Raw genomic sequence first — 24,079 nt, 5'->3', positions numbered from 1 at the left:
GCCCCACATCAGGTTCAGAGATGACTGAAAGAAATAAACTTCATAAAAAAATAAATTAGATTGGGAACCCAGTTATACTCTCCCAGTAAACAATTGGTGGATGACTTAAATCGCTTATGAGATGCAAAATGTAGTCAGAGCACTAATACCAATAGAGGTTTAACATTTTTTTAAAGAATTTATTTATTTATTTGAGAGAGAGAGAGAAAGAGAGGCCACGGAGGAGAGTGAGAGGGAGAAGCAGACTCCCTGCTGAGAAGGGAGTCCTACGTGGGGCTTGATCCCATGACCCTGAGATCATGACCTGAGCTAAACACAGATGCTTAACCGCCCCAATTTTTTTGAGATCCAGGCAACCCCCAATTTCTTTGAGATCCTCACAGATTAGTGCATTAAAAAGCAGCTTTTTCTTTTCTTCTTTCTTTCTCTATTCCTTCCTTCCTCTCTTTGTTGAGAAGATTTAAGTTGGGGCCAAGTTCTTTGCCTGGTGCAGTGCCAAAGCTGCCATGTTGGGGAACCCCAGAGGTGCAGGGCTGCTGACAGCCCCCTGTCCCCCCATCCAGGAGAGAACCAGCCACGCAAAGGCTGCTGGGAGCAGTGTTCCAGGCCGGGAGAGCAGGGCCAGGGGCAGAAGAGCAGAGTGTGGCTGGAGGACGTGGGCGAAGGGGGGGCCGCGGTGGGATCCCGGCTCTGTCCCTGGGCAGCCAGTGTCTCTGATGCAGTCTCCTTGGCTGAGGACTGAAGACAACAGCCATCCTTGCAGAAGGTGGTTCAGAGGGAAAAAAACGCCATTGTTCACTCCTAGTGCATGGTGCTCACGAGGCAAAGGCCAGCCGCTGTTGTTACTGTGGTTTTATTGTTGCTGCTGTTGGTCTGTTTCTTGTCAGGGACTCAAGGACGCTTTCCTGTCCTCAGCAGAGCCACAGGTGGCTCTCTCCACCAGTTTGTCACGCTGCGAAGAGGGCCTCAGGAATGAGCCTTGAAACATCGTGCTGAGGGAGGGAAGCCAGTCCCCAAAGGCCACACAGTCAGTGGGATCCCACTGACAAGAGACGTCCAGAATAGAACAATCCAGAGAGAAAGAAAGCAGATGGGCGGGGAAGGGAGTGGGTGGGGGGAGGTGCTTGCTCACAGGGACAGGGTCTCCTTTCGGAGTGATGGAAATATTCTAGAATTAGGTTACAGCTCTGTAAATACATTAAAGGTGGTTGAATTGTACATTTTAAATGGATAAAATTTACGGGAAGTAAATTATATCTTGATAAACTATTAAAAAAAAAAAAAGGAAAAAGGAAAGGAAAGAGTGCCACGGGAGAGGTGGAGGGTGATGAGGCCTGGAGGCTAAAGCCCGTTAGAGACAAGATGATGAGAGATGGGCAGGGGAGGTGGGAACGACAGCCCCGGCTCCCCAGGCAGCAGAGGCTGAGTGCCCAGGGTGGGCTGGGACGGAAGCCTGGGGAGCCGGCATGGCAAGGAAGCCTTGGAAGGTTTGCATGGTAACATCTCCTGCAACACCCCCACCCCCTCCTGGGAGCTGTTTCCTCCAGCTCCCAGGCTACCTGGCTTCTGGTGTCACACCTGGGGGGCCTCGTTCCCCCGCCTTCCCCCACACTGAACACATCTTGGGTTTAGAGCTGACCTTGCATGTCCAGTTCTAGTCCCCATTGGTCCCCTTGAGGTGAGTTCTGCCATCACAGGTTCTAGAACTCTCCTGTTTACACTGATCTTCCTTAACGTCGGGAGGGCTGGGCGGGTGTGGTCTGTCTCTGAGCACCTGGTTCACTGGCCTAGTGGGTGGTGTCCTGCGACAGCTGATGAGAGATGAAGAAGCAGTCACCTCAACTGAGGGCTGTCAGCACCTGCCCACCTGACCCAGGGAACCTTGTCCCTTGTCCACGCCAACTGGGTCAGACCCGCCACTGGCCAGGTGGCTGTCTTGGGCTCTGTCCCCTGCAGAGGTAGTCTCCTGCGGGGCTGAGTGAGTCCACTCGCAGGGAGTCAAGGATGCCCAGAGCCGCTGGCAGCCTGAGTTTCCTCCTGGCCCAGGGTGTGTCCGGAACATTCCTGGCACTGAGCTGGCACCTTTCCCAGGACAGAAGTGGCCAGCGGAGCCGAGTCGGGCCAGGGCGTGGAGCTTTAATTTCCAGCCTGTTTGCCCAGAAGGCAGAGCCAGCCAGGGCACCCATTTGGGGGTGAATTGTGTGGCCTTCAGTTTTCTCCTCCACCCAACCTCAGAACTGGCCTCAGTGCCGCCAGAGGCTGGTCCCTGCTCTCCTCTCTCCGAAGCCTCAAAGAATGCATGTTCGGCACTCGTGGCAACCTAAGGGACACATGAAGGTGCCCGGAGGTTTCTGACTCCCAGCCATGCCCTGGTGTTGGTGAGAGGGGCTGCTGCTGGGGACACCTCAGCTCAGGTCATGATGCTGGGGTCCTGGGATTGGGTCCCGTGCTGGGCTCCCTGCTCAGTGGGGAGCCTGCTTCTCCCTCTCCCTCTGCTGCTCTCCCTGCTTGTGCTCTCTCTCTCTCAAATAAATAAAATCTTTTTTAAAAATTATGTTCTGTTTTTATAAACAGATTTATTGAGGCTAGCTAGCTTACGATAAATTGCACATTTCTGTACCAAGTATTGGATTAGCTAGGTTTTGGCCTATGTTCTTGCCTGTGAAATCATCCCCACAGTGAGACCGTGAACACAGCCGACACCCTCAGAAAGTTTCCTGGGTCGGAAAAGAAAATGTCCGTTTCCCGTATTGCACTTTTGACACCAAAAGTGGGTTTTCCACCCCTGAGGAATTCTGACACCACCTGGAATTAGCACAGACCTCACAGGTGAGGGCCTTTGTCCCACGAGACTGCCTCCACTTCTGATGCCAGTCACAAGGCCGGGTCTCCAGGACTTCTGATAGACTGGCTACAAATCGGGGGGTTCCTATGACGCCACCTTTGGATGCCATAATTTGCTAGAACTGCTCACAGAACTCAGGAAAGTGCTTTACTTCCTGTTACCACTTTGTGATCGAGGATCGCACTCAGGAACAGCCAGAGGAAAAGATGCATGGGGCATGTATGTGGGAAGGGACTTGGATCTCCATGTCCACCCCTCGCCCTCGCCAACCTTGGCATCTCCATGTCTTCAGCAAGCCGGAAGCTCCTTGAGCCCCCTACTTTGTGTTTTTACAGAGGCTTCAAGCTGTAGTCACGACTGATGAAATCACTGGTCATCGGTGATTGAGTATCTGTCTTCAGCCCCTCTCCCAACTCTTCGGAATCACATCACATGGTGGCTTCCCCGACAAGCAGCCCCCATCCCTAGTCACCCTGTTAACAGAAAGTCAGGTGTGGTTGGAAGGGGTCCGTTATGAGTAACAAAAGATGCTCCTATTTCAGAAACCAGGGACAGAAAGTCGATACTACAAACAATGCTCCTATCACTCATCACGTAGAAAATGACAAAGGTGTTTGGGGTCCGAGCCAGGAACCCAGAACAAAGACCAAGTATGGTTTCTTGTTATTTCACAATAACAGGAACAATAGCAGGACCCCTTCTCATCCCTTCTGCCTGCTCCTCCCTCTCTTTCTCAAGCAGCCACTGATCTGCTTTGGGCCACTCTAGATTAATTTGTATTTTCTAGAATTTTCTGGAAGTGGAACAGTACAGTGCGTACTCTTTTTATCTTCTTTTGCTTCGCTTCATTGTTTTGAGATCCATCCTCGTTTCTGCCCCATCAATATTTCTTTCTTTTTCATTGCTTCGTGGTGGTATTTCATTGGGGGAACATGATTCCTCTCTAGCAAATGCATTCTGCATATCAGACCCTGTCCCAGCGAGTTTAATCTCTAAAATCAGTTTTAATCCCCAAATTGGTCTTCAAGGAACTGTTGTGATCTCCACTTTGTAAATGGGACAGTGAAACAGCTCAGAGATGTCAAGCAACCTCTCACATGTCATACAGCTCGTAAATGTTAGAGTCAGAATTTGAACTTGCACATGGCTCCAAAATTAAGTTGCCCACTGGACCCCACTGCCCTGCGCAGTGGTCCTTCTGAGATCCGGGCCACTCTGGATGTCCTGGGCTCCTCAGCAGCAAGATGCATTTTCCTTTCTTCTTTCTTTTCTTCTCTTTTTTTTTTCTTTTATTGAGGTGACATTGACATACCATAAAGTTAACCGTTGTAAAGGGGACAATTCAGTGGCATTTAGTATATTCAAGATGTTGGGCAAATATTACCTGCATCTGGTTATGGAACATTTTTACCACCCCTAAAAGAAACCCCAACCCTGAGACGTCTGAGTGGCTCAGTGTGTTAAGCATCTGCCTTCGGCTCAGGTCATGATCCTGGGGTCCTGGGATTGAGCCCCACCTCAGGCTCTTTGCTGGGTGAGAAGCCTGCCTCTCCTGCCTCTGCCTGCCGCTCCCACTGCTCATTCTGTCTCTCTCTCTGGCAAATAAGTAAAAAAAAAAAAAAGAAAGAAAAGAAAAAAAAAGAAACCCCATACCCGTTAACAGTCACTCCTCATTCTTCCTTGAGTCCTGAAAGTAACCAGCAATTAGATTTCCAGTGTGACCCCCCCCCACTCTGATCTGTCCCTGTTGCATAGGCTAAGGGGTGGTGTGCCTGCCAGCCCTTCTCTGGCAGGGCGCCCAGTGTTGGAGGGCAGTGGAGGAAGGTCCTCAGGCTCTGTGCATCAGGTCTCAAAACCCCTGCCCCTCTCATGACTGGAGCTAGAGAGGAAATTCCAGGTCTTACCCTACAATTTCCACTTCCCAATGATTCCCCATGTCCACAGTGGCATGCTGGCCAGGAGCCACGCTGCTGCTGGGCACACACCAGCACTGTCCCCCCACGGCCTGTCCGGGTTCATATGATGCTGAACATCTCAGCGAGATGCTCCCCAAGGGGACTAGCAGAGCCTGTGACTCTGGCATTCAGGGGCCAGTGGGGGCCAGTGCAGGGGAGCAAGAGGCTGGGGATGTATGTTGGGGGAGCTGCTCCAAGCACAGGGATCTGGAGCAGGATGGACTTGCCAGCTCCAAACTTCCAAAGCAAATTCAACAGCTCGCACTTGGCCTTCAAGTTGCTGCCCAAGAGGTACATAGGGCCTGGGTGTGGCCACAGCGCCAGACTCTCCCAGCCGGCCACGCTCCTACTGAAGAGTGCACGCCCGGGGCTCCTCTCTCTTGAGCAACAGCTTTAATGAGATATACTGCACCTATCCTATGATTCATCCTTTCAAAGGGTCCAATTCACTGGTTTTTTAGTATAGTCACAGAGTTGTGCAACCACCGTGACACCGTGTGTCACCGCAGTCCTTTCTAGAACATTTCCATCACCCCCGCAGGAGACCCCGTCCCCATCAGAGTCACTCCTCACCTCCCGGCCCCAGCTCCTGGCAACCACTCATCTTCCTGTCGCTGTGGATGGGCCCTGTTCTTGATCTTTCATGTAAATGGAATCATCCACTGTTTGTCTGTCTGGATCTGGCTTCTTTCTCACAGAGTGATGATTTCGAGATTCAGGGCTCTCTGCTCCTCTTATGGCTAATACTACGTGGCACGGATGGACCACATTTTGTTTATTCATTCATGTGCTGATGGACATTTGCATTGCTTCTGCCTTTTGGCCATCGTGGCTAGTGCTGCTGTGAACATGTGTGTACAATCTGTCTGAACACCTGCTTTCAATCCTCTGGGTATAAGCCTAACACTGCAGTTGCTGGGTCTCCCGTGCAAAGTCTGAAGGAACTCGAAGCAACCGCTTTCTCCTTTTCTGAGGTTATTATAAAGGCAATAATGAAGATCTTACTCTCTGTCCAAAGCCAATTAGTGTTGTCACGTAAAGCACAGGGCATCCTGTCAAATGTGAATCCCGCATAAGGAACAAGTACATTTATATTTAGTGTCATTATATCCCGAATATTGAATGGGATATACTTATACTAAAAAAAAAATTTTTTTTTGGCCACTTATGTGAGATTCAAATGTAAGTATATTTTTATTTGCTAACTCTGGCAACCCTACACCTAATTTATGTCTTTTCTCTGCTGAAAACACTGTTATTTAGCCCCATGCTTACCTACCATCTTTCTGTCTTTTGTGTACAGATCATATGGTAAGTCTAAGTTTAGCTTCTCAAGGAGCCACCAGACTGTTTTCCATTTACATTTCCACCAATTTACATTTCCACCAGCAGAGCACACATTCTTCCACATTCTCACCAAAACTTGTGGCTGGTTGGTTAATTAATTAATTAATTAATAGCTGCTTCAAGTTTATTTTCCACTTGGCATGAGACACACGGTTCCAGGGCGTCAGGAAGGCTTGGGTGGGGCTTGGATAGTAAAGAGTGGGATTCTCTCAAATTCTTTTTTGGCGTTTGGTTATTTTGATATAAAAGAACCCAACCGCTTCTTCGTGCTGCCTCCTGCCTTGTCTGGGGCAGGGTGTCTCTGAAGAGCCCAGTGCCTCCTGAAGCCTGGGGGTGGCCAATCAGGATGGGGGTCCCCGTGTTGGTTTTGCCAGGCTGGCCATCAGGCTGCTTCTTCATAGCTTCCAGAGAGGCAAGTCCCAGGGGATGGTGTTGCTGGAGGCCTGGGAGGATGCCCATCGTTCTGGGGACTCTAACACGGCAGCCATGTATGGGAGAGTAGGTTTCCCGAAAAAGAAGCTTGCCCACCAGTGACCCGGGTGAGCCTTGGGGAGACCGGGGTGGTGAGGCATGGCTTCCCCAGGGTACTCTGTACTTCCGCGGGAGCTGTTCCTGGAAACAGATAATGGTAATGGCCGTGGGTGGTCATGAGCGTGTGGCTGGAGGGGACTGCTGCCATGCCCTTGCTTGTTGGCTGCTGGAAATTTCCACGGCGACCCCTCGCGGGCCTCGGGGCATGATCACAGGTAGCAGGGACGGGATGCGAGGCCATGGGGTCCATTTGCAGGGGAAACCACCAAAGTCCGATCAGCGATGGAAGCAAGCACGGAGTGCTCAGACACGGAGACACCGGCTTGGCTGTTCACGGTCTACTTTAAAAAACAAGAAGAAACTGGTGTAATATGTATGAAGTGATATCTCATTATGGTTTTAATTTGTGTTTCCCTAACAGTTAGGGATGAGCATCTTTTGTGCGCTTGCTGGCCATCTGTGTGTCTTCTTTGGAGAAACCTCTGTTCAGATCCTTGGCCCATTTTGGAGTTGGGTTGTTTGCTTTTTATTGTTGTTGGGCTCCGGGTACTCTTTACATATCGTGGGTCTCAATCTTTTATCAGATACATGATTGGCACATATGTTCTCCCATTCTGTGGTTTGTCTATAATTCACCCGTTTATGCTGATTTGTTACAGCAGCCACAGGAAACTCATACGGTGCTCTTCGTCCCCTGTCCCTGGCTGGCCCGGAACATACGTGTGATGCATGCATAGGCACACACGTGCACACACCCCACCCCAAGTGTTTTGGTTGTTGCTGGGGAGGGTGAATGCTCGCTCTTCTCTGTGGGCAGCAGGGAGACAGCTGGGTGATCTCAGCCCGGATTCTTCCTGATCTGTGAGGGCGCCTTGGAAGGCGCTTTCTTGCTCTACGGACATTCCCAGCAGCCTTGGCACCTTGCTTCTGAGTAGCTTCTCCCACCCGTTCTCCATGCACATCTTTTCTAAACACCTGGGAGTCCTAGAGAAGATGCTGAGGTTGGGGCACGCAGCAGGGGGTGTGGGTGAACGCACCTGGGTTTATTGTCTCGACTCCTTCTTTGCTCTAGTGGTTCTGGTCACCCAGATCAAGGCGTAGCCTCATACCCTCGGTGGAGGCCAGGGCTCCAGGGGATCAGGTGGTGCTGTGGGCAGGCACGCCCCTAGAGGCTGAGGCTCCCCTGGGTCAGCGTGGAGTGGAGGCTGTGACCAGTCTGCACGTAGCTGGCTGCAGGCTTGGAGGTAAAGCCCGTGGTTCCCTGGCCCGTGCTGGGACAGTAAGAGGGCAGACTCCCAAGGTGACCAAAGAGAAAAAGAAGAAGACAGGCCAAGCCAAGAGCTGGAGGCAGAGCAACCAGTCAATGTCGTGCCCTCTTTGGCAAGAAGAAGGGCCCCCATGCCAGCTCTTAAGTCTGCTGTAATTCTGACTCTCCCCAGTAAAACCACTTAGTCCAGCCAAAAAAGACGGTATTGAAGTGGGCTCCCTGCACCCCTCCCAGGATTGGGGAAAACCAAGAAGACTTCCTGGCCATTTTCTTGAGTGAGAGCAGGTAAGGCCAGCTGAGGAGGCTCCCCCATGCTTACTCTGAACCCCAGGCCTTGGGAGTGGGCTCACGGGGGCAGCAGGGAGAGACCTCTGGTCCTCTGCAGAGCCCCCAACCCCTGGTCCTCATATCTCCGGGCAGAGAGGACATGAGGTACAGGAATTCTCCCCACCTGGTCTGGAGCCCCCTTCCCCAGGCAGCAGGAAGTGAAAGTGCCTGGGTCTTGGCGAAATGGGCTTCCTGCACCCTTTCCCTGGCTGCAGTGCCCCATTTTCCCTGCTTTGGGGGGAATTGAACGCGGCACCTCCTTCCTTCCTCAGTGTGTCCCTCATTCCCTGGATAAACACGGAGGCTGCTCCTGGTTATTCACCGCCCCTAACAAGGCTGCTGTCAAAGTTCTTCACCGGATGCCTTGGCATCTGTGTCCTTCCAGTAGGGTCAGAGATCACACGCAGTGTGAGTGTGGGGAGTGTGGCCAGCGGCCCCCAGGTCAGATGTCACTGCGGTGCCCTCCTGGGCAGCCCCACAGGTGCTTCTGCTCACAGGAATGCCCCGTTCCTGCTCTGGCTTTGGGGTCCCCGCTGTGCTGGACTGAAACCCTGTACCTTGTGGGTGATGTGTCTGCATGTCTGCCTTCCCACGCCAAGTCCAGACTCTGACCCCTCAGTAGGTCTAGGAGCTGGCTGGCTCCGCAGGAGAACAAAATGCTTCTCAAGAATAGGACCATCTCCCTTGGCCGCAGACCCAGACCCGGCCGCTACGCAGCTCATCTCCAGCCTAGGAGACGTTTAACGGTCTCCTGGTGGAACACACCCGGCCAGCTCTACCTTAATGGGATGTCCCTAAAAATGACCACACTCGGCAAAGTGGCTCCATCCACAGGGCTTATGGGGAAAATGAGGTCAGGGCACAACTCACAAGCTGTCATTGACACATTAGAAAAAGAGGCACCTACTAAAAATGGAAGGACTGCTTGCCATACATACATTAAGTGGCTTCAAAGGACATGACTTCTACAGCAAATAATACAGCACTTGACCTTTGGAAGAGACTTGAGGTCCATAGGTGGACATGGAGTGGGGAGGTTGTAGCCAGGTTTCCAGATGAGGCCCGGCACGGTAGCTCCTAAGAGCTGAGGGAGCCCGTAGATGTTGGGGATGGGGGGGGTATGGTGGGGGGTGGGGGTTTGTGTATTCCCAGGCAACTCGGGTCAGCTGGGCACAGTTTTCTGCATTCATCCAGCGTTGCCCCTGGGCAAAACCCTGCATAAGCAACACGACATTCAATCACATCATGCTCAAATCCATCTCAGACGTATCCATCATGTTGGAACAAATTTGCGCTTTCTTTTTTTTTTTTTTTTTAAGATTTTATTTATTTATTTGAGAGAGAGGCAGTGAGAGAGAGCATGAGCGAGGAGAAGGTCAGAGGGAGAAGCAGACTCCCCATGGAGCCGGGAGCCCGATGCGGGACTCGATCCCGGGACTCCGGGATCATGACCTGAGCCGAAGGCAGTCGTCCAGCCAACTGAGCCACCCAGGCGTCCCAAATTTGCGCTTTCAAAGCAAATGAAAGCAGAATTAATGGGACTCCCCCTCCCACCTCCTGCCAGCTTGAAGCTACCAGCCGGAAGTCACTAAAGGTGATGGTGGGAGGGGTGCGGAGTATTAGAGTCTCTTCACCATCAGAGACAAGAGTCAGTGATATCCCCAGGAGCACAGAGAATAATAAGATACAAGGAAGTGAGGAAGCAATCACTTTAGAGTACTTACACCTTTTATTTTATTTTTTAATACTTTATTTGTCAGAGAGAGCACAAGCAGGGGGAGAGGCGGGAAGAGGGAGAAGCAGACTCCCCGCTGAGCAGAGATTCCCAATGTGGGGCTCGATCCCAGGACCCCGAGATCATGACCTGAGCTGAAGGCAGATACTTAACCAACTGAGACACCGAGGCGCCCACAACTTTTATTTTTAATATCCTATACTTAATTGCAAGTTTGTACAACTCAGGGTTTAGCAACGGCCCTATGAGACAAGGGCTCACACGTTTCCTAGATACAGATCAACCATCTCTTCCCCAGTGCCCCAGGGCAGCTGGTACGGAGCACTTACTTAGAGCCAGGGATCTCGTCTCCAGCAGCGAATGGGGCTTACAACCCAAGGGAGACAGACGGGAAGCAAGTGCCCCTGGGATAATACAGTCGTGCCCCTGTGTTGAGCACCAGAGGGTCAGACTGGGTGATGAGGGCATGGCGATGTCTGGCTGCCTCCTACTCACCGCATTCGTGAAGGAGGGATCTCCTGCCCTGAACAGTTTGAGATGGCCAAACATTTGACACCCAACACCGGTCTGGTGAGGCAGACGGCAGCTAGTACCGTATACTCACAGCCCTGGGCTGGGGGAGGACCCAGCTGGCCACCCAAGGCCACATGGGGGGTTGCACTTGGGAGGGGAGTGAAACGCGGGAGGCTGTGGGAGGCAGACTTTGTAGTAAGGGGGGGTGTCCCTGGTTCCCAAGGTAGGATGTGATCAGCTTACTTGAAAGATGAGGTGCTGAGATCTCCTAGGCCCAGGACTGGTGGGGTGTCATGGGTCGGGCCAACACTCTTCGTCAGATTCTTCTGCTAAGTGGAGGGCGTAGCTGGCGGGACAGGGGGAGCTCACAGTGAGGCCTTTGGGGACCTGGAAGGGCAGTGTGTCAAATCTGAGGTCTTATGACAGCGGCGGTCAGGGAAGGAGGGGCCGTGGAGCAGCCTTGTGACTCCAGGAGGAAGACCATCCCAGGCAGAGGGGAGAGCTGGCATCTCGGTGGTGGTGGTGGAGGGTGGCTGTCTGTGGAGGCCAGCATGGCCAGAGCCCAGAGGAGCAGGGTGCAACTGGCTTCAAGGCTGGAGAACAGGACCCAGTTGATGGAAGGGCAAGGGTGGGGGTGATGGGTGCTGGAGGCTGGGCAGGACAGAACAGTATTAGGGAGGTTATGCTAGAAGGCCCTGTCTGGTGGGGGAGTGGGCTGAGGTCAGAGGCCTGCACCTCTTCCTGGTCTCAGCATCCTGTTGCGCCTCTGCCCCTCCTTCCACCCAGGCTCCTGCAGGGCCCGGCCCACATCTGCTAGGCAAGCCCTGTCGGCCCTTGGGTCCCCACAGCTGGCCCAGAGCTTGGTCTAAAGCCACGAGAGGGCTGATGGAGAGGCCACCTAAATGACCCAGGGCACCTGGGAGCAGGGAGGTTCAAAGGAAGCTTCTAGGAGGAGCAGGAATTAGGCAGCCAAAGGAAAAGGGCAGAAGAGCAGAGTTTGGCAGGTCAGTGCGCAGCCTCTGAGAAGCTGGGGTGAGGCTGATCCATTATGGCAGCTTCCCGGCAGCCTGGAATTTGGACTTGGCCCCAGTGAACAGGGATCCCCGAAGATTTGGGGCAGGAGGGAAGTGTTAGGAGGGCCATGGTAGCTGGAGTGGTCCTCCTAGAGGGGCCAATGGTGCCAGTGGGGGGTGTGTGATGGTGGAAGGAGGGGGAGGAGAGGTGGATATGATATAGAAAGGAGGTGCACCCCCCTCCCCCGAGGGACCTATGACAAAGGGCCCATTGCTCAGTTGGGGACACTCTGAGAAGCCCAATCCTGCTGTGTGCAGGAGAAAGGGAGGCCTGGACAGGGAAAGGCCTGGCCGAGGGCATTTGTGGACAGTGGCAGGGGTGCGGAGAGGGTACTAGTGAGGACTGGCAGCCAGGGGCCCAGGGGCAGCTGCGCATCTGGAAGATTCACCCCTTGACCGGCCAGTCTACCCAGAGGGCTCCCCTCCTGACGCCACGTGCACTGCACAGGTCGCCGGGCCCTGGCTGGGGTGGGCGCCCTGCCGGGTTGTGCGGGTAGAGGGGTGAAGGCAGCACAGATGCAGCAGCCACCGGGGCGGCGGGGGCGGGGCGAGTCCGCAGAGGGGGCCTTGCGGGGGCGACTGGGGAGGAGGCTGGAGAGTAGACAGGGGAGGGCCGGTGAGGCGGCAGCCCCGAGAGGAAGTGGGTCCTAGGAGGATGACGACCTGGGCAAAGAGGAGCGCGGAGGCTGGGGGGGAGAAGGAAAGGACAGGTCGGGTCCGAGGAACGGGGAGAACTTGGGCCTGGTTTGGGGGTGGGTCCAGGGTGGGGTCAGGCCCGGGCAGGGGGCGGGGTGAGTCCGGAGAGAGTCCTTGGAGGCGCCGAGTCCCGAGAAGGGAACGGGGGTGGGTCGGGGTCCGGAAAGGGGGCGGGGCGGGCGGCCTGGTCCGGAGGATGGGAGGGGAGCGGTCCCGGGAGTGGGCGGGGGGAATAGGGGCCCGGCAGGGTCGGAGGAGCCGGGAGGGCGTGGGCAGGGTCTGGGGGTGATCCGCCCAGGGGTCCGGGAAGGGGGCGGGGCAGGCGGCCCGGCTGGGGTTGGGGGAACGTGCTTGAAGGGGAAGAGTCCCGGGAGAAGCGCGGGGCGGGGCGGGCGGGGCCGGGAGGGGGCAAGCGGGGCGGAGCGGGCCGGGGAGGGGGCGGGGCGGGCCCGGGGAAAAGGCGGGTCCGGGGGGGGGGGCTGGTCCGGGGCTGCCCCAGCTCGGCCGGCCGCGGAGCGGGGCGCATGGCGCAGAGCGCACGGCGCGGGGGCTGCGAACAAAGGGCCCCCGGCGGCTCAGGGGGCACCGCCGTGCTCGGACCCCGACCCTGGCCCAGCCCCAGCCCGGCCCCCTCCCTGGGCGCGGCGCCCCCGCGGAGCCGAAAAATGTGGGGCGCCCTGCTCGTCCCGCTGCTGTGGCGCCTGCTTCTGCTGCTGTCGCCACGGGACGGCGTGTGCGCTGCGCCCCAGGCCCCGTGAGTTGCTCTGGGCGACGGAGGAGGTTGGCTGTCTTCTCCGGGAGGGGGTCCCGGGGATTCGCGCAGAGAGGTGCAGCGACCTGGCCAAGGCTACACTGCCTCCGCGCCGGGCGGGACCTAGAGTCGTGTCCCCTGACTCCCAGGGGTCGGACTGGGAAGGGGGCACTGCGAGCCTTCAGAGGTGGCCACACGGAGGTACAGGGAGTCCCCACAGCTAAGGCTGCGAGGCCAGCGCCTCCTCCTCATGCACCACCTTGGTGTGACGGGGGGCGGGGGAGCTGTCGTCTTGGGTGGCGATTTCAAGTTGTCCGAGGCGTGGAGGCAAGAGGTGCGTGTGTCTTGGCTGGGAAATAGGAGAGACCCACCGTTCCGTTTTCCTTGGGAGGGTGTGGTGGCCGGGAGGAAGTGTTTGTTTTGCTTCCACATTTTTCTTGAAGTTTGACTACAGAGCTTCTGGTGAGTTGACACAGTGAGGAGGTGAACTAACTAGCTACCAGGGAGAATTTCCCATGAGCTGGCTTCACGGGGAATATTTCCAGACCTGCCAAGTTGGGGTGAGCCCTGCAAGGCTGTTGGATTCGGGGAGGGCGGGGCTCCTGGAGCTGCCCAAGCTCAGCGGGGTAGTCCAGCCTTGGCCTTGAGGAGGAGGCTTGTTCAGGAGGCCCTTGCTTAGCAGTTTCCAGAAAACATGCCCACCGTGGGACCAGGTGGGTGGGGTCGCTTTGGGAATCACAGTTTGAAAAGTAAGACTCTCTACGCTTTGAGCAGTGGGATTTACCTCCCCTGGGCCTTGTGAAATTAGAATCCAGAAAATTTTTGTCCTGATCTTTCCAAGCAGGCATCCTTTAAAATAGAGGTTTTCATCCGGGTGTGGGGGGGGTTGTTTCCCTGGGCTCATTGGGCAATTCTAGGGGCATTTTTGGTCTAGATCGAGGGGGAGTCAGTGCTGCTGGAATGTATGGAGTGGAGACCAGGGATGCTGCGAAACATTTGGGCATCTGCAGGTCTATCCCCGCCACAAAGCTTGACTGGGCCCTAAATTACAGACCCACGTTATAAAGACCAAGTTTAGAGTCTCTAGATTGCAGAGTTTCCAACGGTTGTCAAGAGTGTTTGCCTCTGACTAAAGTCATCCTGGGATATTACCTTCTGCCAAGGGAGATGGAATCCCTGTGTTGGGGGAGACGTGCTGGGAAGGGAAGTTGCAAAATTACTAACCTGGGTTTCTAGATTAGCTTGCCTCTAAGCCAGACGTAGACCACCCACTTGAGGGATTCCAGTTTAGGAATAGCCCCTTTTCCTATAGATACCCACTTCTGTGACCCCTATGATTTAAAAAAAAAGAAGATTTTATTTATTTGTTTGAGAGAGAGAGAGAGAGAGAGAGAGCACGAGCAGGGGGGAGAGGCAGAGGGAGAGGGAGAAGCAGGCTCCCCAATGAGCAGGAGCCTGACTTGGGGGGCTCCATCTCAGGACCCTGGGATCATGACCTGAGCCAAAGGCAGACGCTTAACTGACTGAGGCACCCAGGCGCCCCGACCCATGTGATTTTTGCGTGAGGTATCCCTGACCCCAGAAAGGAACATGGATTTGCACATTATCATAAAACCAGTACTGTCTGGGGCTCCTGGGTGGCATGGTGAGTTGGGCATCTGCCTTTGGCTGAGGTCATGATCCCAGAGTTTGGAATTGGGTCCCACATTGGGCTCCCTGCTGCACGGGGAGTCTCTTTCTCCCTCTGGTTGGTGCCGGGGCCAGCAGACACTACACATCACGGACAAAGCACAGGAACGTGCTTGAGGCAGTATATGTTTCTCCCCACTGTCGCTGAGTGACACCCCATTTGCATGAGAAGCCAAGAGAATGCATAAGACCCAGGATCAGTATATATTCTGGTCAGTGCTGGATCTGGATAGTGCATTCATGAACCCCAGGGTCACTGCGTGCTCCAGATGTTGCTGTCACATGCCCAGGATGAATGCATGCTCTGTGCATGGCCGAGGCCGGGAGCTGCGCGCAGAAACTCTGTCATTGCGGGTGGTTGTTGGTGCTGGCGTTGGATGGAATATTGGACCCCTGGGTCATTACTGGTTCCGGTCATTGCAATGATCTGGGCTGCACACCTATAAAACAAGGGTCTTTGCACATTCCCATCGGTGCTGGAGTTACCTAGGAAGTACATGGTATGACCCGAGGTCCTGGCAGGCTCCGGGCAGTCCTGAAGTAGGACAGTCCACGTAGAAAACCAGAGCGCGTGAACTTTGGCCACTGTTCAAGCTGGACAGAGCACAGCGGGCTCCCAGGGTCAATGCTGCGGCTGGACAGTAGCCAACAGGAGCCCAGTGTGTCTTCTGAAATGCCAGATTTTTCATGAGTTTTTTTTTTTTTAAGATTTTATTTATTTATTTTACAGAGGTCACAAGTAGTCAGAGAGGCAGGCAGAGAGAGAGAGAGAGGGGGAAGCAGGCTCCCTGCTGAGCAGAGAGCCCGATGCGGGGCTCGATCCCATGACCCTGGGATCATGACCTGAGCCGAAGTCAGGCTTAACCACTGAGCCACCCAGGCGCCCCTTTCATGAGATTTTAATGAAGTCCACTTTATCAATGATTTCTTTGATGGGTCGTCCTTTTGCTATCTCTCGCATGAAATGTTTGCTAACCCCAGCTCCCAAAGCCTTTCTCCTGTTTTCTTCCAGGGTTTTTAGAGTTTTACACTTATTAGATCTCTGACCCTGTTTGAGTTCACCTCAGTGCACGGTGTTCAGTCAGGGTCTAAATTCGTCTGTTTGTGTGGGGATGTCCGGGTTTCCTGGAGAGAATTTTTGAGACACGAAAATCTCCCGTACTCTCATTGCCTGGCCTGGTTTCTCTTTCGCCTGTTTCCTTCTGGTGCCTGTAGCTCTCCGCATGGCTGGGTTTTTGCTGCCTTTGCTGTCTGGGCTCTTGGCGCTTTGCTGTTGCACTGTGAGTGGTTTTCGTAGTTAAAGTTGAATGAGACTTTCTGATGATCCATGGAAGGTTGTAGAATACCAGAGGCAGAAGCCCAGGTGGAGAGGACCCGTGCCTTAGGTCAGGTGCCCTAAGGGCGCCCCAAAGCTTTCCCCGGTGAGACTGTGGGACCTGTGGCATGTTCCTTCTTCTTCTGGAGCGACACCTTGCCCATCTGGAAAGTAAGAAATTGTTCTCTATCTTCCAGGACAGGCCCGTTTGGGTGCCACTGTTCACAGAGTTTTCTTGTTTCAGGCCATTTCAGGTTCATTTTCAGGGTTTTGTTCTTAAGATTAGTTCTTAAGATTTGTTATTTTTCTTTTCTTTTTTTTTTTAAAGACTTTGTTTATTTATTTGACAGAGAGAGAATGAGAAATCACAAGTAGGCAGAGAGGCAGGCAGAGAGAAAGGAGGAAGCAGGCTCCCTGCTGAGCAGAGAGCCCGATGCGGGGCTGGATCCCAGGACCCTGAGACCATGACCTGAGACGAAGGCAGAGGCTTAACCCACTGAGCCACCCAGGCGCCCCTTAAGATTTGTTCTTAAGAATGAATTTAGGTCTTAGATTTGTTCTTAAGAACAAATTTAGGTCTTAGATTTGTTCTTAAGATTAATGCTGCAGGAAGCTCCTTGTTTCTTTCCACTGGGTTTTGGAGTCTGGCTGCCTGGGTTTAAATCCTGGTCTCTCACTGGCTTGGGCACGTGACTTGGCTTTCCAGCGCTTAATCTCTGACTCTGTAAATGGCTTTTTGGCACTTGTCACAGAGTGGCTGTGAGGATGAAGTGGGATCCTGCCAGTTATTCAGGAGAGTGGTTCAGTGTTGGTGTGGCACTCGCAAAGGTCCTGTGGCAGAATGCACTGACCACAAAGGCCAGAGGCCAGAACACGGACGTTGGAAGGGGTGTGGTTCTGGATAGATGCAGAGGGGGTTTCAGAGATGAATGAGCCAGCCCCTGGTCACAGGGAGCTCACAGGTCGGTGGGGGACACACAGACGCAAAATGACAGTGTCATCACGGTGTGGGCAGGCGTAGGTGGAAGACCCCAAAGGGAGCACTGTGATGCGGCCAGAGGTGGGTCAGACAGCCTTTGGCCTTCACTGAGGTTTTCCTCTCCTACAGGGCCTACCTGATTGCTGCACCCTCTGTCTTCCGCTCGGGAGTAGAGGAAGTCATCAGTGTGACCATCTTTAATTCCCCCGGGGAAGTCATGGTCCAGGCTCAGCTGGTGGCCCAGGGCGAGGCGGTGGCATGGAGCCAGGGAGCTATCCTGGGTAGGTCCCTGGGGTGCCTGACCAGGGCTTCCTGTCCCTCGGCAAAATGGTCTTTGGGGCTCAAGCCCCCAGCCAGCTTCTACCCTGCTGTCCTTGGACAGCAGGTAACAACAGGGTGGGCCTCCTGGACACAGGTGGTGAGAGCAGAGGGCCGCCTCAGGGCCTGTAGTCCAGCAGGGCAGACACCTGATTCCTCACGCAGAGTGGGATTTGGCCACAGGAGACACAGATAGGGGAAGTCGGGACTCTAAGGCCAGCAAGTCAGCTCCTATCCCCCAGGGAGAAGAGGGAGAGGCTGGCCTTGAGTGGAAACCAGGAGAGGGCTTGGGTAGGCAAGAGTGCAGGCCGTCCTGACTCTGGGGCTATCCCAAAACCCACATCAGGTTGGCTTCAGCAATAGTGTTTATGGGCTGTCATAACTAGGAAAGTCCACTGGCATCACTGGCTGTCGATTCCCAGCGCCACTGCTGAATGGGACTGTGTCTCCCGCAAGCTGATAGAGTGACAGGTTCTCCAGACCAATGAGAAATGTCCCAGCATCCTCTGACTGGCCTAACTTGGGTCATGTGCTCAATCCTGACCCAACCCCTCTGACCAGGGGAGGCCTATGTTGATTGGCCCACTTTGGGTCATGTGCTCAGATCCGAACCAATCACTTGGGTGGGGGAGGGCCTATGTAGATTTGCATAGAGCAGAAGAGAGATGGGGGGAGCCACACCAAACCTCCCGAAATGGGATCTGGGCAGGTGACTTTCCTGAGGAATTTGGGGTTTTGCCAGTAAAAAATGGGGAACGGATACTGGGAGGCAAAAACAGTAGATGCTAAATCAAGTCTTAGAGGCTGGAAAGCCAGAGAGGTGTTACTATGGTAAATGATTCAGCTTGGGTCAAGAGAGGTGATGGGAAAGCAGATAGATTAGTGGAGGGAGGTCCACTGGGGACCTCAATCTCCTCTTCTTTCTCTTTACCCCCTTCTTGTTCCACTCCCCTGGAATTTTCTCTTTGCTCCCTTCACAGCCTACCTTGGGTTTGGGGCCAGGAATGAAGGGAATTAAGTGCGCAGGCTGGCCAACTTTCCCCTGAGTAGCTTGGCTTCGTCTATCCCCTCTGGCCTTCAGGCTCTCACCAGCTTGGAGGAAATCTCTCACTTTTCCCAATCCCAGCCCAGCCCAGGCCAGATCAGCATGATCCAGTATGTGTGTTTGTCCACAGACAATCCCTCTAGGTTGAGAAGGCCCCAGTTATAAGGCTGCAGCTCAGGGAGGCAGGCAAACTCAGCTCCCAATTTAACTGTTTTCATTTAATTTTTATTTTTTAGATAAAGGGACAATCAAACTGAAGGTAAGCTTTGAATTTTTAACATCTTCATGAACCCTACCTTGGCAATAATTGATTTGGAATGGAATAAGAGAAGTTTCATGTGTGGTGAGAAAAATCATTAACAGTGATGTCAACAGTGAATAACGAAGAAAAAATTGAGAAAAGGAGAAGACTTACTTGTAATCCCATCTCCCCATACTTTTCACTCTCTCCTGTTTCCCCATAAATCCTCATCCACGTAAAGACATTTCTTTCAAGTTGCAATTAGATGGTAGACCCCTTTGTGCTTCCTGCCATTTTCTCTTAGCACACTGTGTAAATATACTTCCATGTGTTCAAATCTCTATAATTGTTATTTGCCTTCTATTGTTAACCACAGCCCATTTCGTCTCTTTTATGAACTAGTTTACTAACCCTTTCCACCTCGTACATGCTTAGATTTTTTTAAAGATTGTTTTCAGGGTTTTGATAACATAATCCAAACATCACTAGCATCTCTGTGCATAAAGATGACTTAGCATTCTTTTTTGTTGAAGATTTTATTTATCTATTTGAGAGAGTGAGAGTGCGTGCATGCCTGAGTGGGGGTGGTGGGGGGAAGAGGGAGAGCCTGTTGTGGGGCTTGATCTTGGGACTCCAGGATCATGACCTGAGCCAGAGGTCATGACTGAGCTTCACCGACTGAGCCATCCAGGTGCCCCAAAGATGTCTTAGCATTCTGAATGCTTACCTTAGACTGAACCCCAAAAAGAACCCCAAAAGAAGATTGACCAGGTTAGGAACCAAGCCTCCTCCTTGGTCCTGCTTTGTCTTTGAAGACACAGCAGTGCCCCTTCACAGCACCACCTGTGACATGGTAGAGACACAATTTCCCACAGCTTCACCGGCATTGAATATTACTACTTTAAAATTATTTTATGAACCAAACCACATCATAGGCAATTCTCTGATTTGGGTTTTTAAACTGGAGTCCTTGGATTTCCAGGGGCTCACCAGCCCTGAAATTGTAGGCATTTTCTCAGTTAGCTGTTCTTTAACTTTTCTCAGACACTCCAAGGAGTCCTGGAATGAATGGGCGACACAGAGAGTCATCCTGAATGACAGCATGTCCTCCCCCAGTGATCCGTACAAAGTCCCAGAAGCGGTTCCTCTCCCCTGCAGGGTGTCCCTAGTGCCTGAGAGCTGTGGGAGAGAGGCTTTCCTGCCTTATCGATGATGGGAGAACCTTTTCTCTAAGGCAGCAGCTCTCACCTAGTGGAGAGGTTTGCCTTCTCCCCCGACCGCAGCCCTAGGACATCGGGCAGTGTCTGAAGACCTGTTTGGTTGTCACAACTGGGGAGGGCACCTCATGGGTGCTCAGCACCCCACAGTGCTCAGGACAGGACCCATGACCAGGAGAGAGCTGTCTGTAGTTGGGAAGCCCTTGGTAACTCCTCTAGAGCTGACCTTTGAGCTGGTCGGCTTGCTTGAGAATCAGAAAGCAGGGCCGCGCTGGACAGGGGTTAAGATTACGCCTGATCCCTGGCGGCTGCACGTCGGAAGCACTCTTTCCGGGATCATTGCCATGGATTTGCAGACCAGACCCAGGAAGGGCTGTATAATTCTAGGAGAGGGGGCTGGGACTCCAAGAAAGGTCTTGGGATCCTTAACTCTTAGAATAGCTCCTGATGAGCAGTTCTCAGCTTGGGTAAGGGGGGATTCTCGCCCCTCAGGAACACTGGCAGTGGCTGGAGACATTGGCGGGGGGGCTACCGGCATCTGGTGGGCAGAGGCCAGGAATGCCGCTCAGCACAATGCAATGACGGGGAGCCCCCACCGCAAAGAATGGTCTGGTCCTAAGTGTCCATCAGTGCCAACGTTGAGAAACACTCTGTTGCTCGCAAAGCTCTGTGGTCTGCCTGCAGGTGCCCACGGGCCTCCGGGGCCAAGCCCTCCTGCAGGTGTGGGGCCGCAGCGGGCGGGCGGAGGAGCACCCCCTCTTCCACAACCAGACCTCCGTGACGGTGGACAGCCGGGGCGCCTCCGTGTTCATCCAGACCGACAAGCCGGTGTACAAGCCGCGACACCGAGGTGGGTGGCTCGCGTGGGAGTGGAGGGAGGGGAGGGCCAGCCGTGGCCTGAGCTGCTGCACGTTGTCTCCTTCCCTTCCAGTGCTCATAAGCATCTTCACTGTCACCCCGAACCTGAGGCCTGTCAGCCAGAAGGTGAGATCGGCTTCTCAAACCCTGGGCCTGGAACACACCTAGCCTGGGGTACTACCACCAACTGGTCTTAACTCCCCCACCCCGTCTCCTGCTGATCTCATTCCTTCCAGTTTCGACCTCTGGTCTGGGTTTTGGCCTGTGGCTCTGAGTCCCCTGGGGAGCCAGGGGGAGGTCTGTGGGACAGAGGGAGGCTAGAGCACTGGTGGGCCGGTGGCGTGTGTTCGCAGGGCTGGGGACCCGCAGGGTCCGCGCTCACTGCCTGTCTGTCTGTGTTGCAGCTGGAAGCCTACATTCTGGTAAGTGGCCTGTAACCCCCTCTGCTCTGACTCGGGGGCCCGTTTGCCTGCTCTCGGTCTGCCCCCACCATCTGCTGCTGAGGTAACCTGTGCCTGTCCCAGCCCCTCACGAGGCTTGGACTGGGTGCATCCCAGGCCCTGGGACTGGGTGCATTACCCTGGGACAGGCTAAGTGCATGTCTGTCTGTCTCTGTAGATTTGCACACAGCTCCCTAAAGGAGGAGCAGATCTGGCCCCTTTTATCCCTATGTCCTCAGACCAGTCCCTTCTGTGCCCCAGCTCTCATTTGCTCCCGTGTACTCATCTGGGGGGGGGGCGTGCCCTCCACGCTTGTCCCACTGTAGAGAGAGGGCTCAGAGCGTGCACACATGTGCCAGGCATACACTGGCTGGCCTGAGTTAACTATGGGGGTTCGTCCCCCACAGGACCCCAGGGGCTCGAGGATGATGGAGTGGAGACACCTGGAGCCATTCTGCTGTGGTAAGCCTCTTCCCAGCCCCTCCCCTTTCTCCTTCTGTAGTTCTGGGGGCTGCACCTTTGGGTGGCAAATGCAGTAAAGCTTCCAGGAGACTAGAATGTGCTCCGGATGCACACCTTCCCTACAGCATCGCACCCCACCCAGGGTTCTCTTGTCCCAGCATCCGGCTGAGGCTCCTGCGTATAACTGGAGGCCTTTTGGGGAACATCGGGTCTTGTTTGCCCGCACCCCCCTCATCTTCCTCCCACTGAAGATCTTCTACCCCATCACCCCCTTGGGGGCTCCTGGACCCCGAGTGCCTCTGTGAGTTCAGGGCCACTAGGAGGCAGGTGGATCATGCGGGTTTGTGCGATGTCACACTTCCGGGTCCCCTGGCCTGGCCTTGAGCCCTCTTTCTGGTTCTGAGATGCTCAGGGAGGGCTGACAAGCAGGGACAGGGCTTGCGTGCGTGACTGTCCTTCCCGGAGTTCTGAGTCCTGGGCTGCAGGGCCTCCGGTGGAGCCAAGGACAGTACTCCGACTCTCTTGGCGATCCATTCCACGTTCTCGCCAGGCACTCAGCCTGCTTTCCCCTTCTCCACCCTCCCCATCGGCCCCTTTCCCTCCCTCTCAGTAACTCGTATCTCCTGGGCACTGAAGTAGATGCTGACAAAGGGGGAACTTTCCACCCAGTGTGGGAAACAGACTTTAAACCACATGATAACATCTGTTATGATGAGAGCTAGGAAGGAGAAGTACAGACTCAGAGCGGGCAAAATGGAGTTCTTGCCCAGCCTGGGACAGCAGAGGCAATCCTAGAAGGCTGCCTGGAGGAAAAGGCCTTTCCAGCAACGAAGTGGAGAAGGAGCAGACGTTAGCCGGGCCAAGTGAGGGGCCAGGGAACGTGTTCCAGAGAGAGGCCCAGCATACAGGAGGCCCAGTGGATGGCAGGGAGAGTGAGGCTGGGCTCAGGAAGGAGGCCCGACATGTCAGGAATGCTGATACGAGAAGCAACAGTGAGACCCGAGGGCCTCTCAGGCTCCAGGGAGGTGTATGGACTTGATCTCCAGAACACAGAGGAAGGGAACGAGCAGCCTCCCATTTAAAAAACTTGGAATATGTGTGGACCAGGGGTTCTCAACTGGTGCGATTTTGCTCCCGGGCTGGGGGTGGGTGGTGTCTGGTAATGTTAGCCACAGGCTAATGAGGCCCCATAGGAAATGTATGTTGGCGACAGCCCCCCCGCAAACCTCCTCTGACCATCAAAGGCTCCGAATATGTGAGGGAAGAGACGGTTGGCCGGCATGTTTTCCAATTCTTTAGTGACGGAGAGAAGCAGTGGGGACTGTTGTAGTCTCTGGGTATTCTATGGAGTCCTGCTGAGCTGCTTGCACGATGTCCCTGTTGGGGACAGGCACAGCAAGTCCCACTCGGGAGTGACAGATCCCCAACTCTCCTCCCAGCAGGAAAACAGCTCCTGCGGGGGTTCTGATGAATGGACCCAAAGCCAAGCCTTCCTCCTCTCTCTGCCTGAGGCTGGTGGCATTTCCTGGTGCCCAACTGCAAGGAGACTGGTGTTTTGTCTTGAAGCCTGTTCAGAATCTGTGCTGGATTTGGGCAGCCGTTACCACCTGGTGGTGGTGGGGGAGGTGGGAAGCGTTCTGCCCCCAGGTCCCAGCATTATATGGGAATATTTGGGGTTGCCATGACTTGGGGGGAGGAGCTAGTGGCATCGAGTGGGTGTGGGCTCAGTGTCCTGGGATGCACAGGGCAGCCCGCAGCCATGGAGTATGATCAGGCCTGGCTGGCTCTCTGCACACGCTCTTGCCCCAGGATGACCGGGCGTCTCTCTGCACACAGGTGTGGCCAACATGACCTTCCCCCTGTCTGACCAGCCGGTGCTGGGAGAATGGTTCATTTTTGTCGAAATGCAAGGCCACGTGTACAACAAGTCCTTTGAAGTTCAGAAGTATGGTAAGCCAGAGACTCTTAGGGGTTCACCTCTGGGCGAGACCACAGACCCGGTGACGACACTGATGATGGGAGAGGACGGTGGCAGCCCCATTCGCTGGGGCTCAGTGCAGAGCGCTGGGCACTTCATTGTTTCTCTTTTATGAGGATTGTCATAAAATACTCATAACAAAATTGGCCGGCTTCGCTATTTGTAAGTCTACAGTTGTGCGGCATTAAGGGCTTTTGGGTTGTTGGGCAGACATCACCATCGTCCATTTCCAGAATTTTTGCATCTTCCTAGACTGAAACTCAGTCCTCACTGAACTCCAACTCCCTGCCCCCTCCCCAGCCCTGGGCCAGCCTGCCGTCCTACTTCCTGTTTCTAGGACTCTGACTCAGCCAGGTGCTTCGTGGAAGTGGGACTGTACAGTGTTTGTCCTTTTGCGTCTGGTGTATTTCACTCAGGATGATGTCCTCCAGGTTCATCCGGGTCATAGCCTGGGTCAGAATTCCCTTTTTATTATTTTTATTGTTTTTTTTTAAAGA

General features: G+C 54.2%; 1 protein-coding gene across 1 annotated transcript in view; it reads left to right on the top strand.

Moving 5' to 3' along the window:
* The first annotated feature begins 12,800 nt into the window (after window positions 1-12,800).
* Window positions 12,801-24,079, top strand: part of CPAMD8 (C3 and PZP like alpha-2-macroglobulin domain containing 8) — a 70,168-nt gene continuing 58,889 nt past the window's right edge. The window contains exons 1-8 of the mRNA XM_032867571.1: window positions 12,801-13,043; window positions 17,153-17,304; window positions 18,623-18,645; window positions 20,529-20,694; window positions 20,776-20,828; window positions 21,107-21,124; window positions 21,550-21,604; window positions 23,441-23,554. Of these exons, the coding sequence (XP_032723462.1) occupies window positions 12,814-13,043; window positions 17,153-17,304; window positions 18,623-18,645; window positions 20,529-20,694; window positions 20,776-20,828; window positions 21,107-21,124; window positions 21,550-21,604; window positions 23,441-23,554 (811 nt within the window). The 5' untranslated portion in view covers window positions 12,801-12,813. The remainder of the gene's footprint in view (window positions 13,044-17,152; window positions 17,305-18,622; window positions 18,646-20,528; window positions 20,695-20,775; window positions 20,829-21,106; window positions 21,125-21,549; window positions 21,605-23,440; window positions 23,555-24,079) is intronic.

The sequence above is a fragment of the Lontra canadensis genome, unplaced genomic scaffold (genome assembly GCF_010015895.1).
Source record: "Lontra canadensis isolate GAN:19392208 unplaced genomic scaffold, GSC_riverotter_1.0 scaffold35, whole genome shotgun sequence".
Taxonomy (NCBI): Eukaryota; Metazoa; Chordata; class Mammalia; order Carnivora; family Mustelidae; genus Lontra; species Lontra canadensis.
This window is presented reverse-complemented; position numbering and strand designations above follow the sequence as displayed.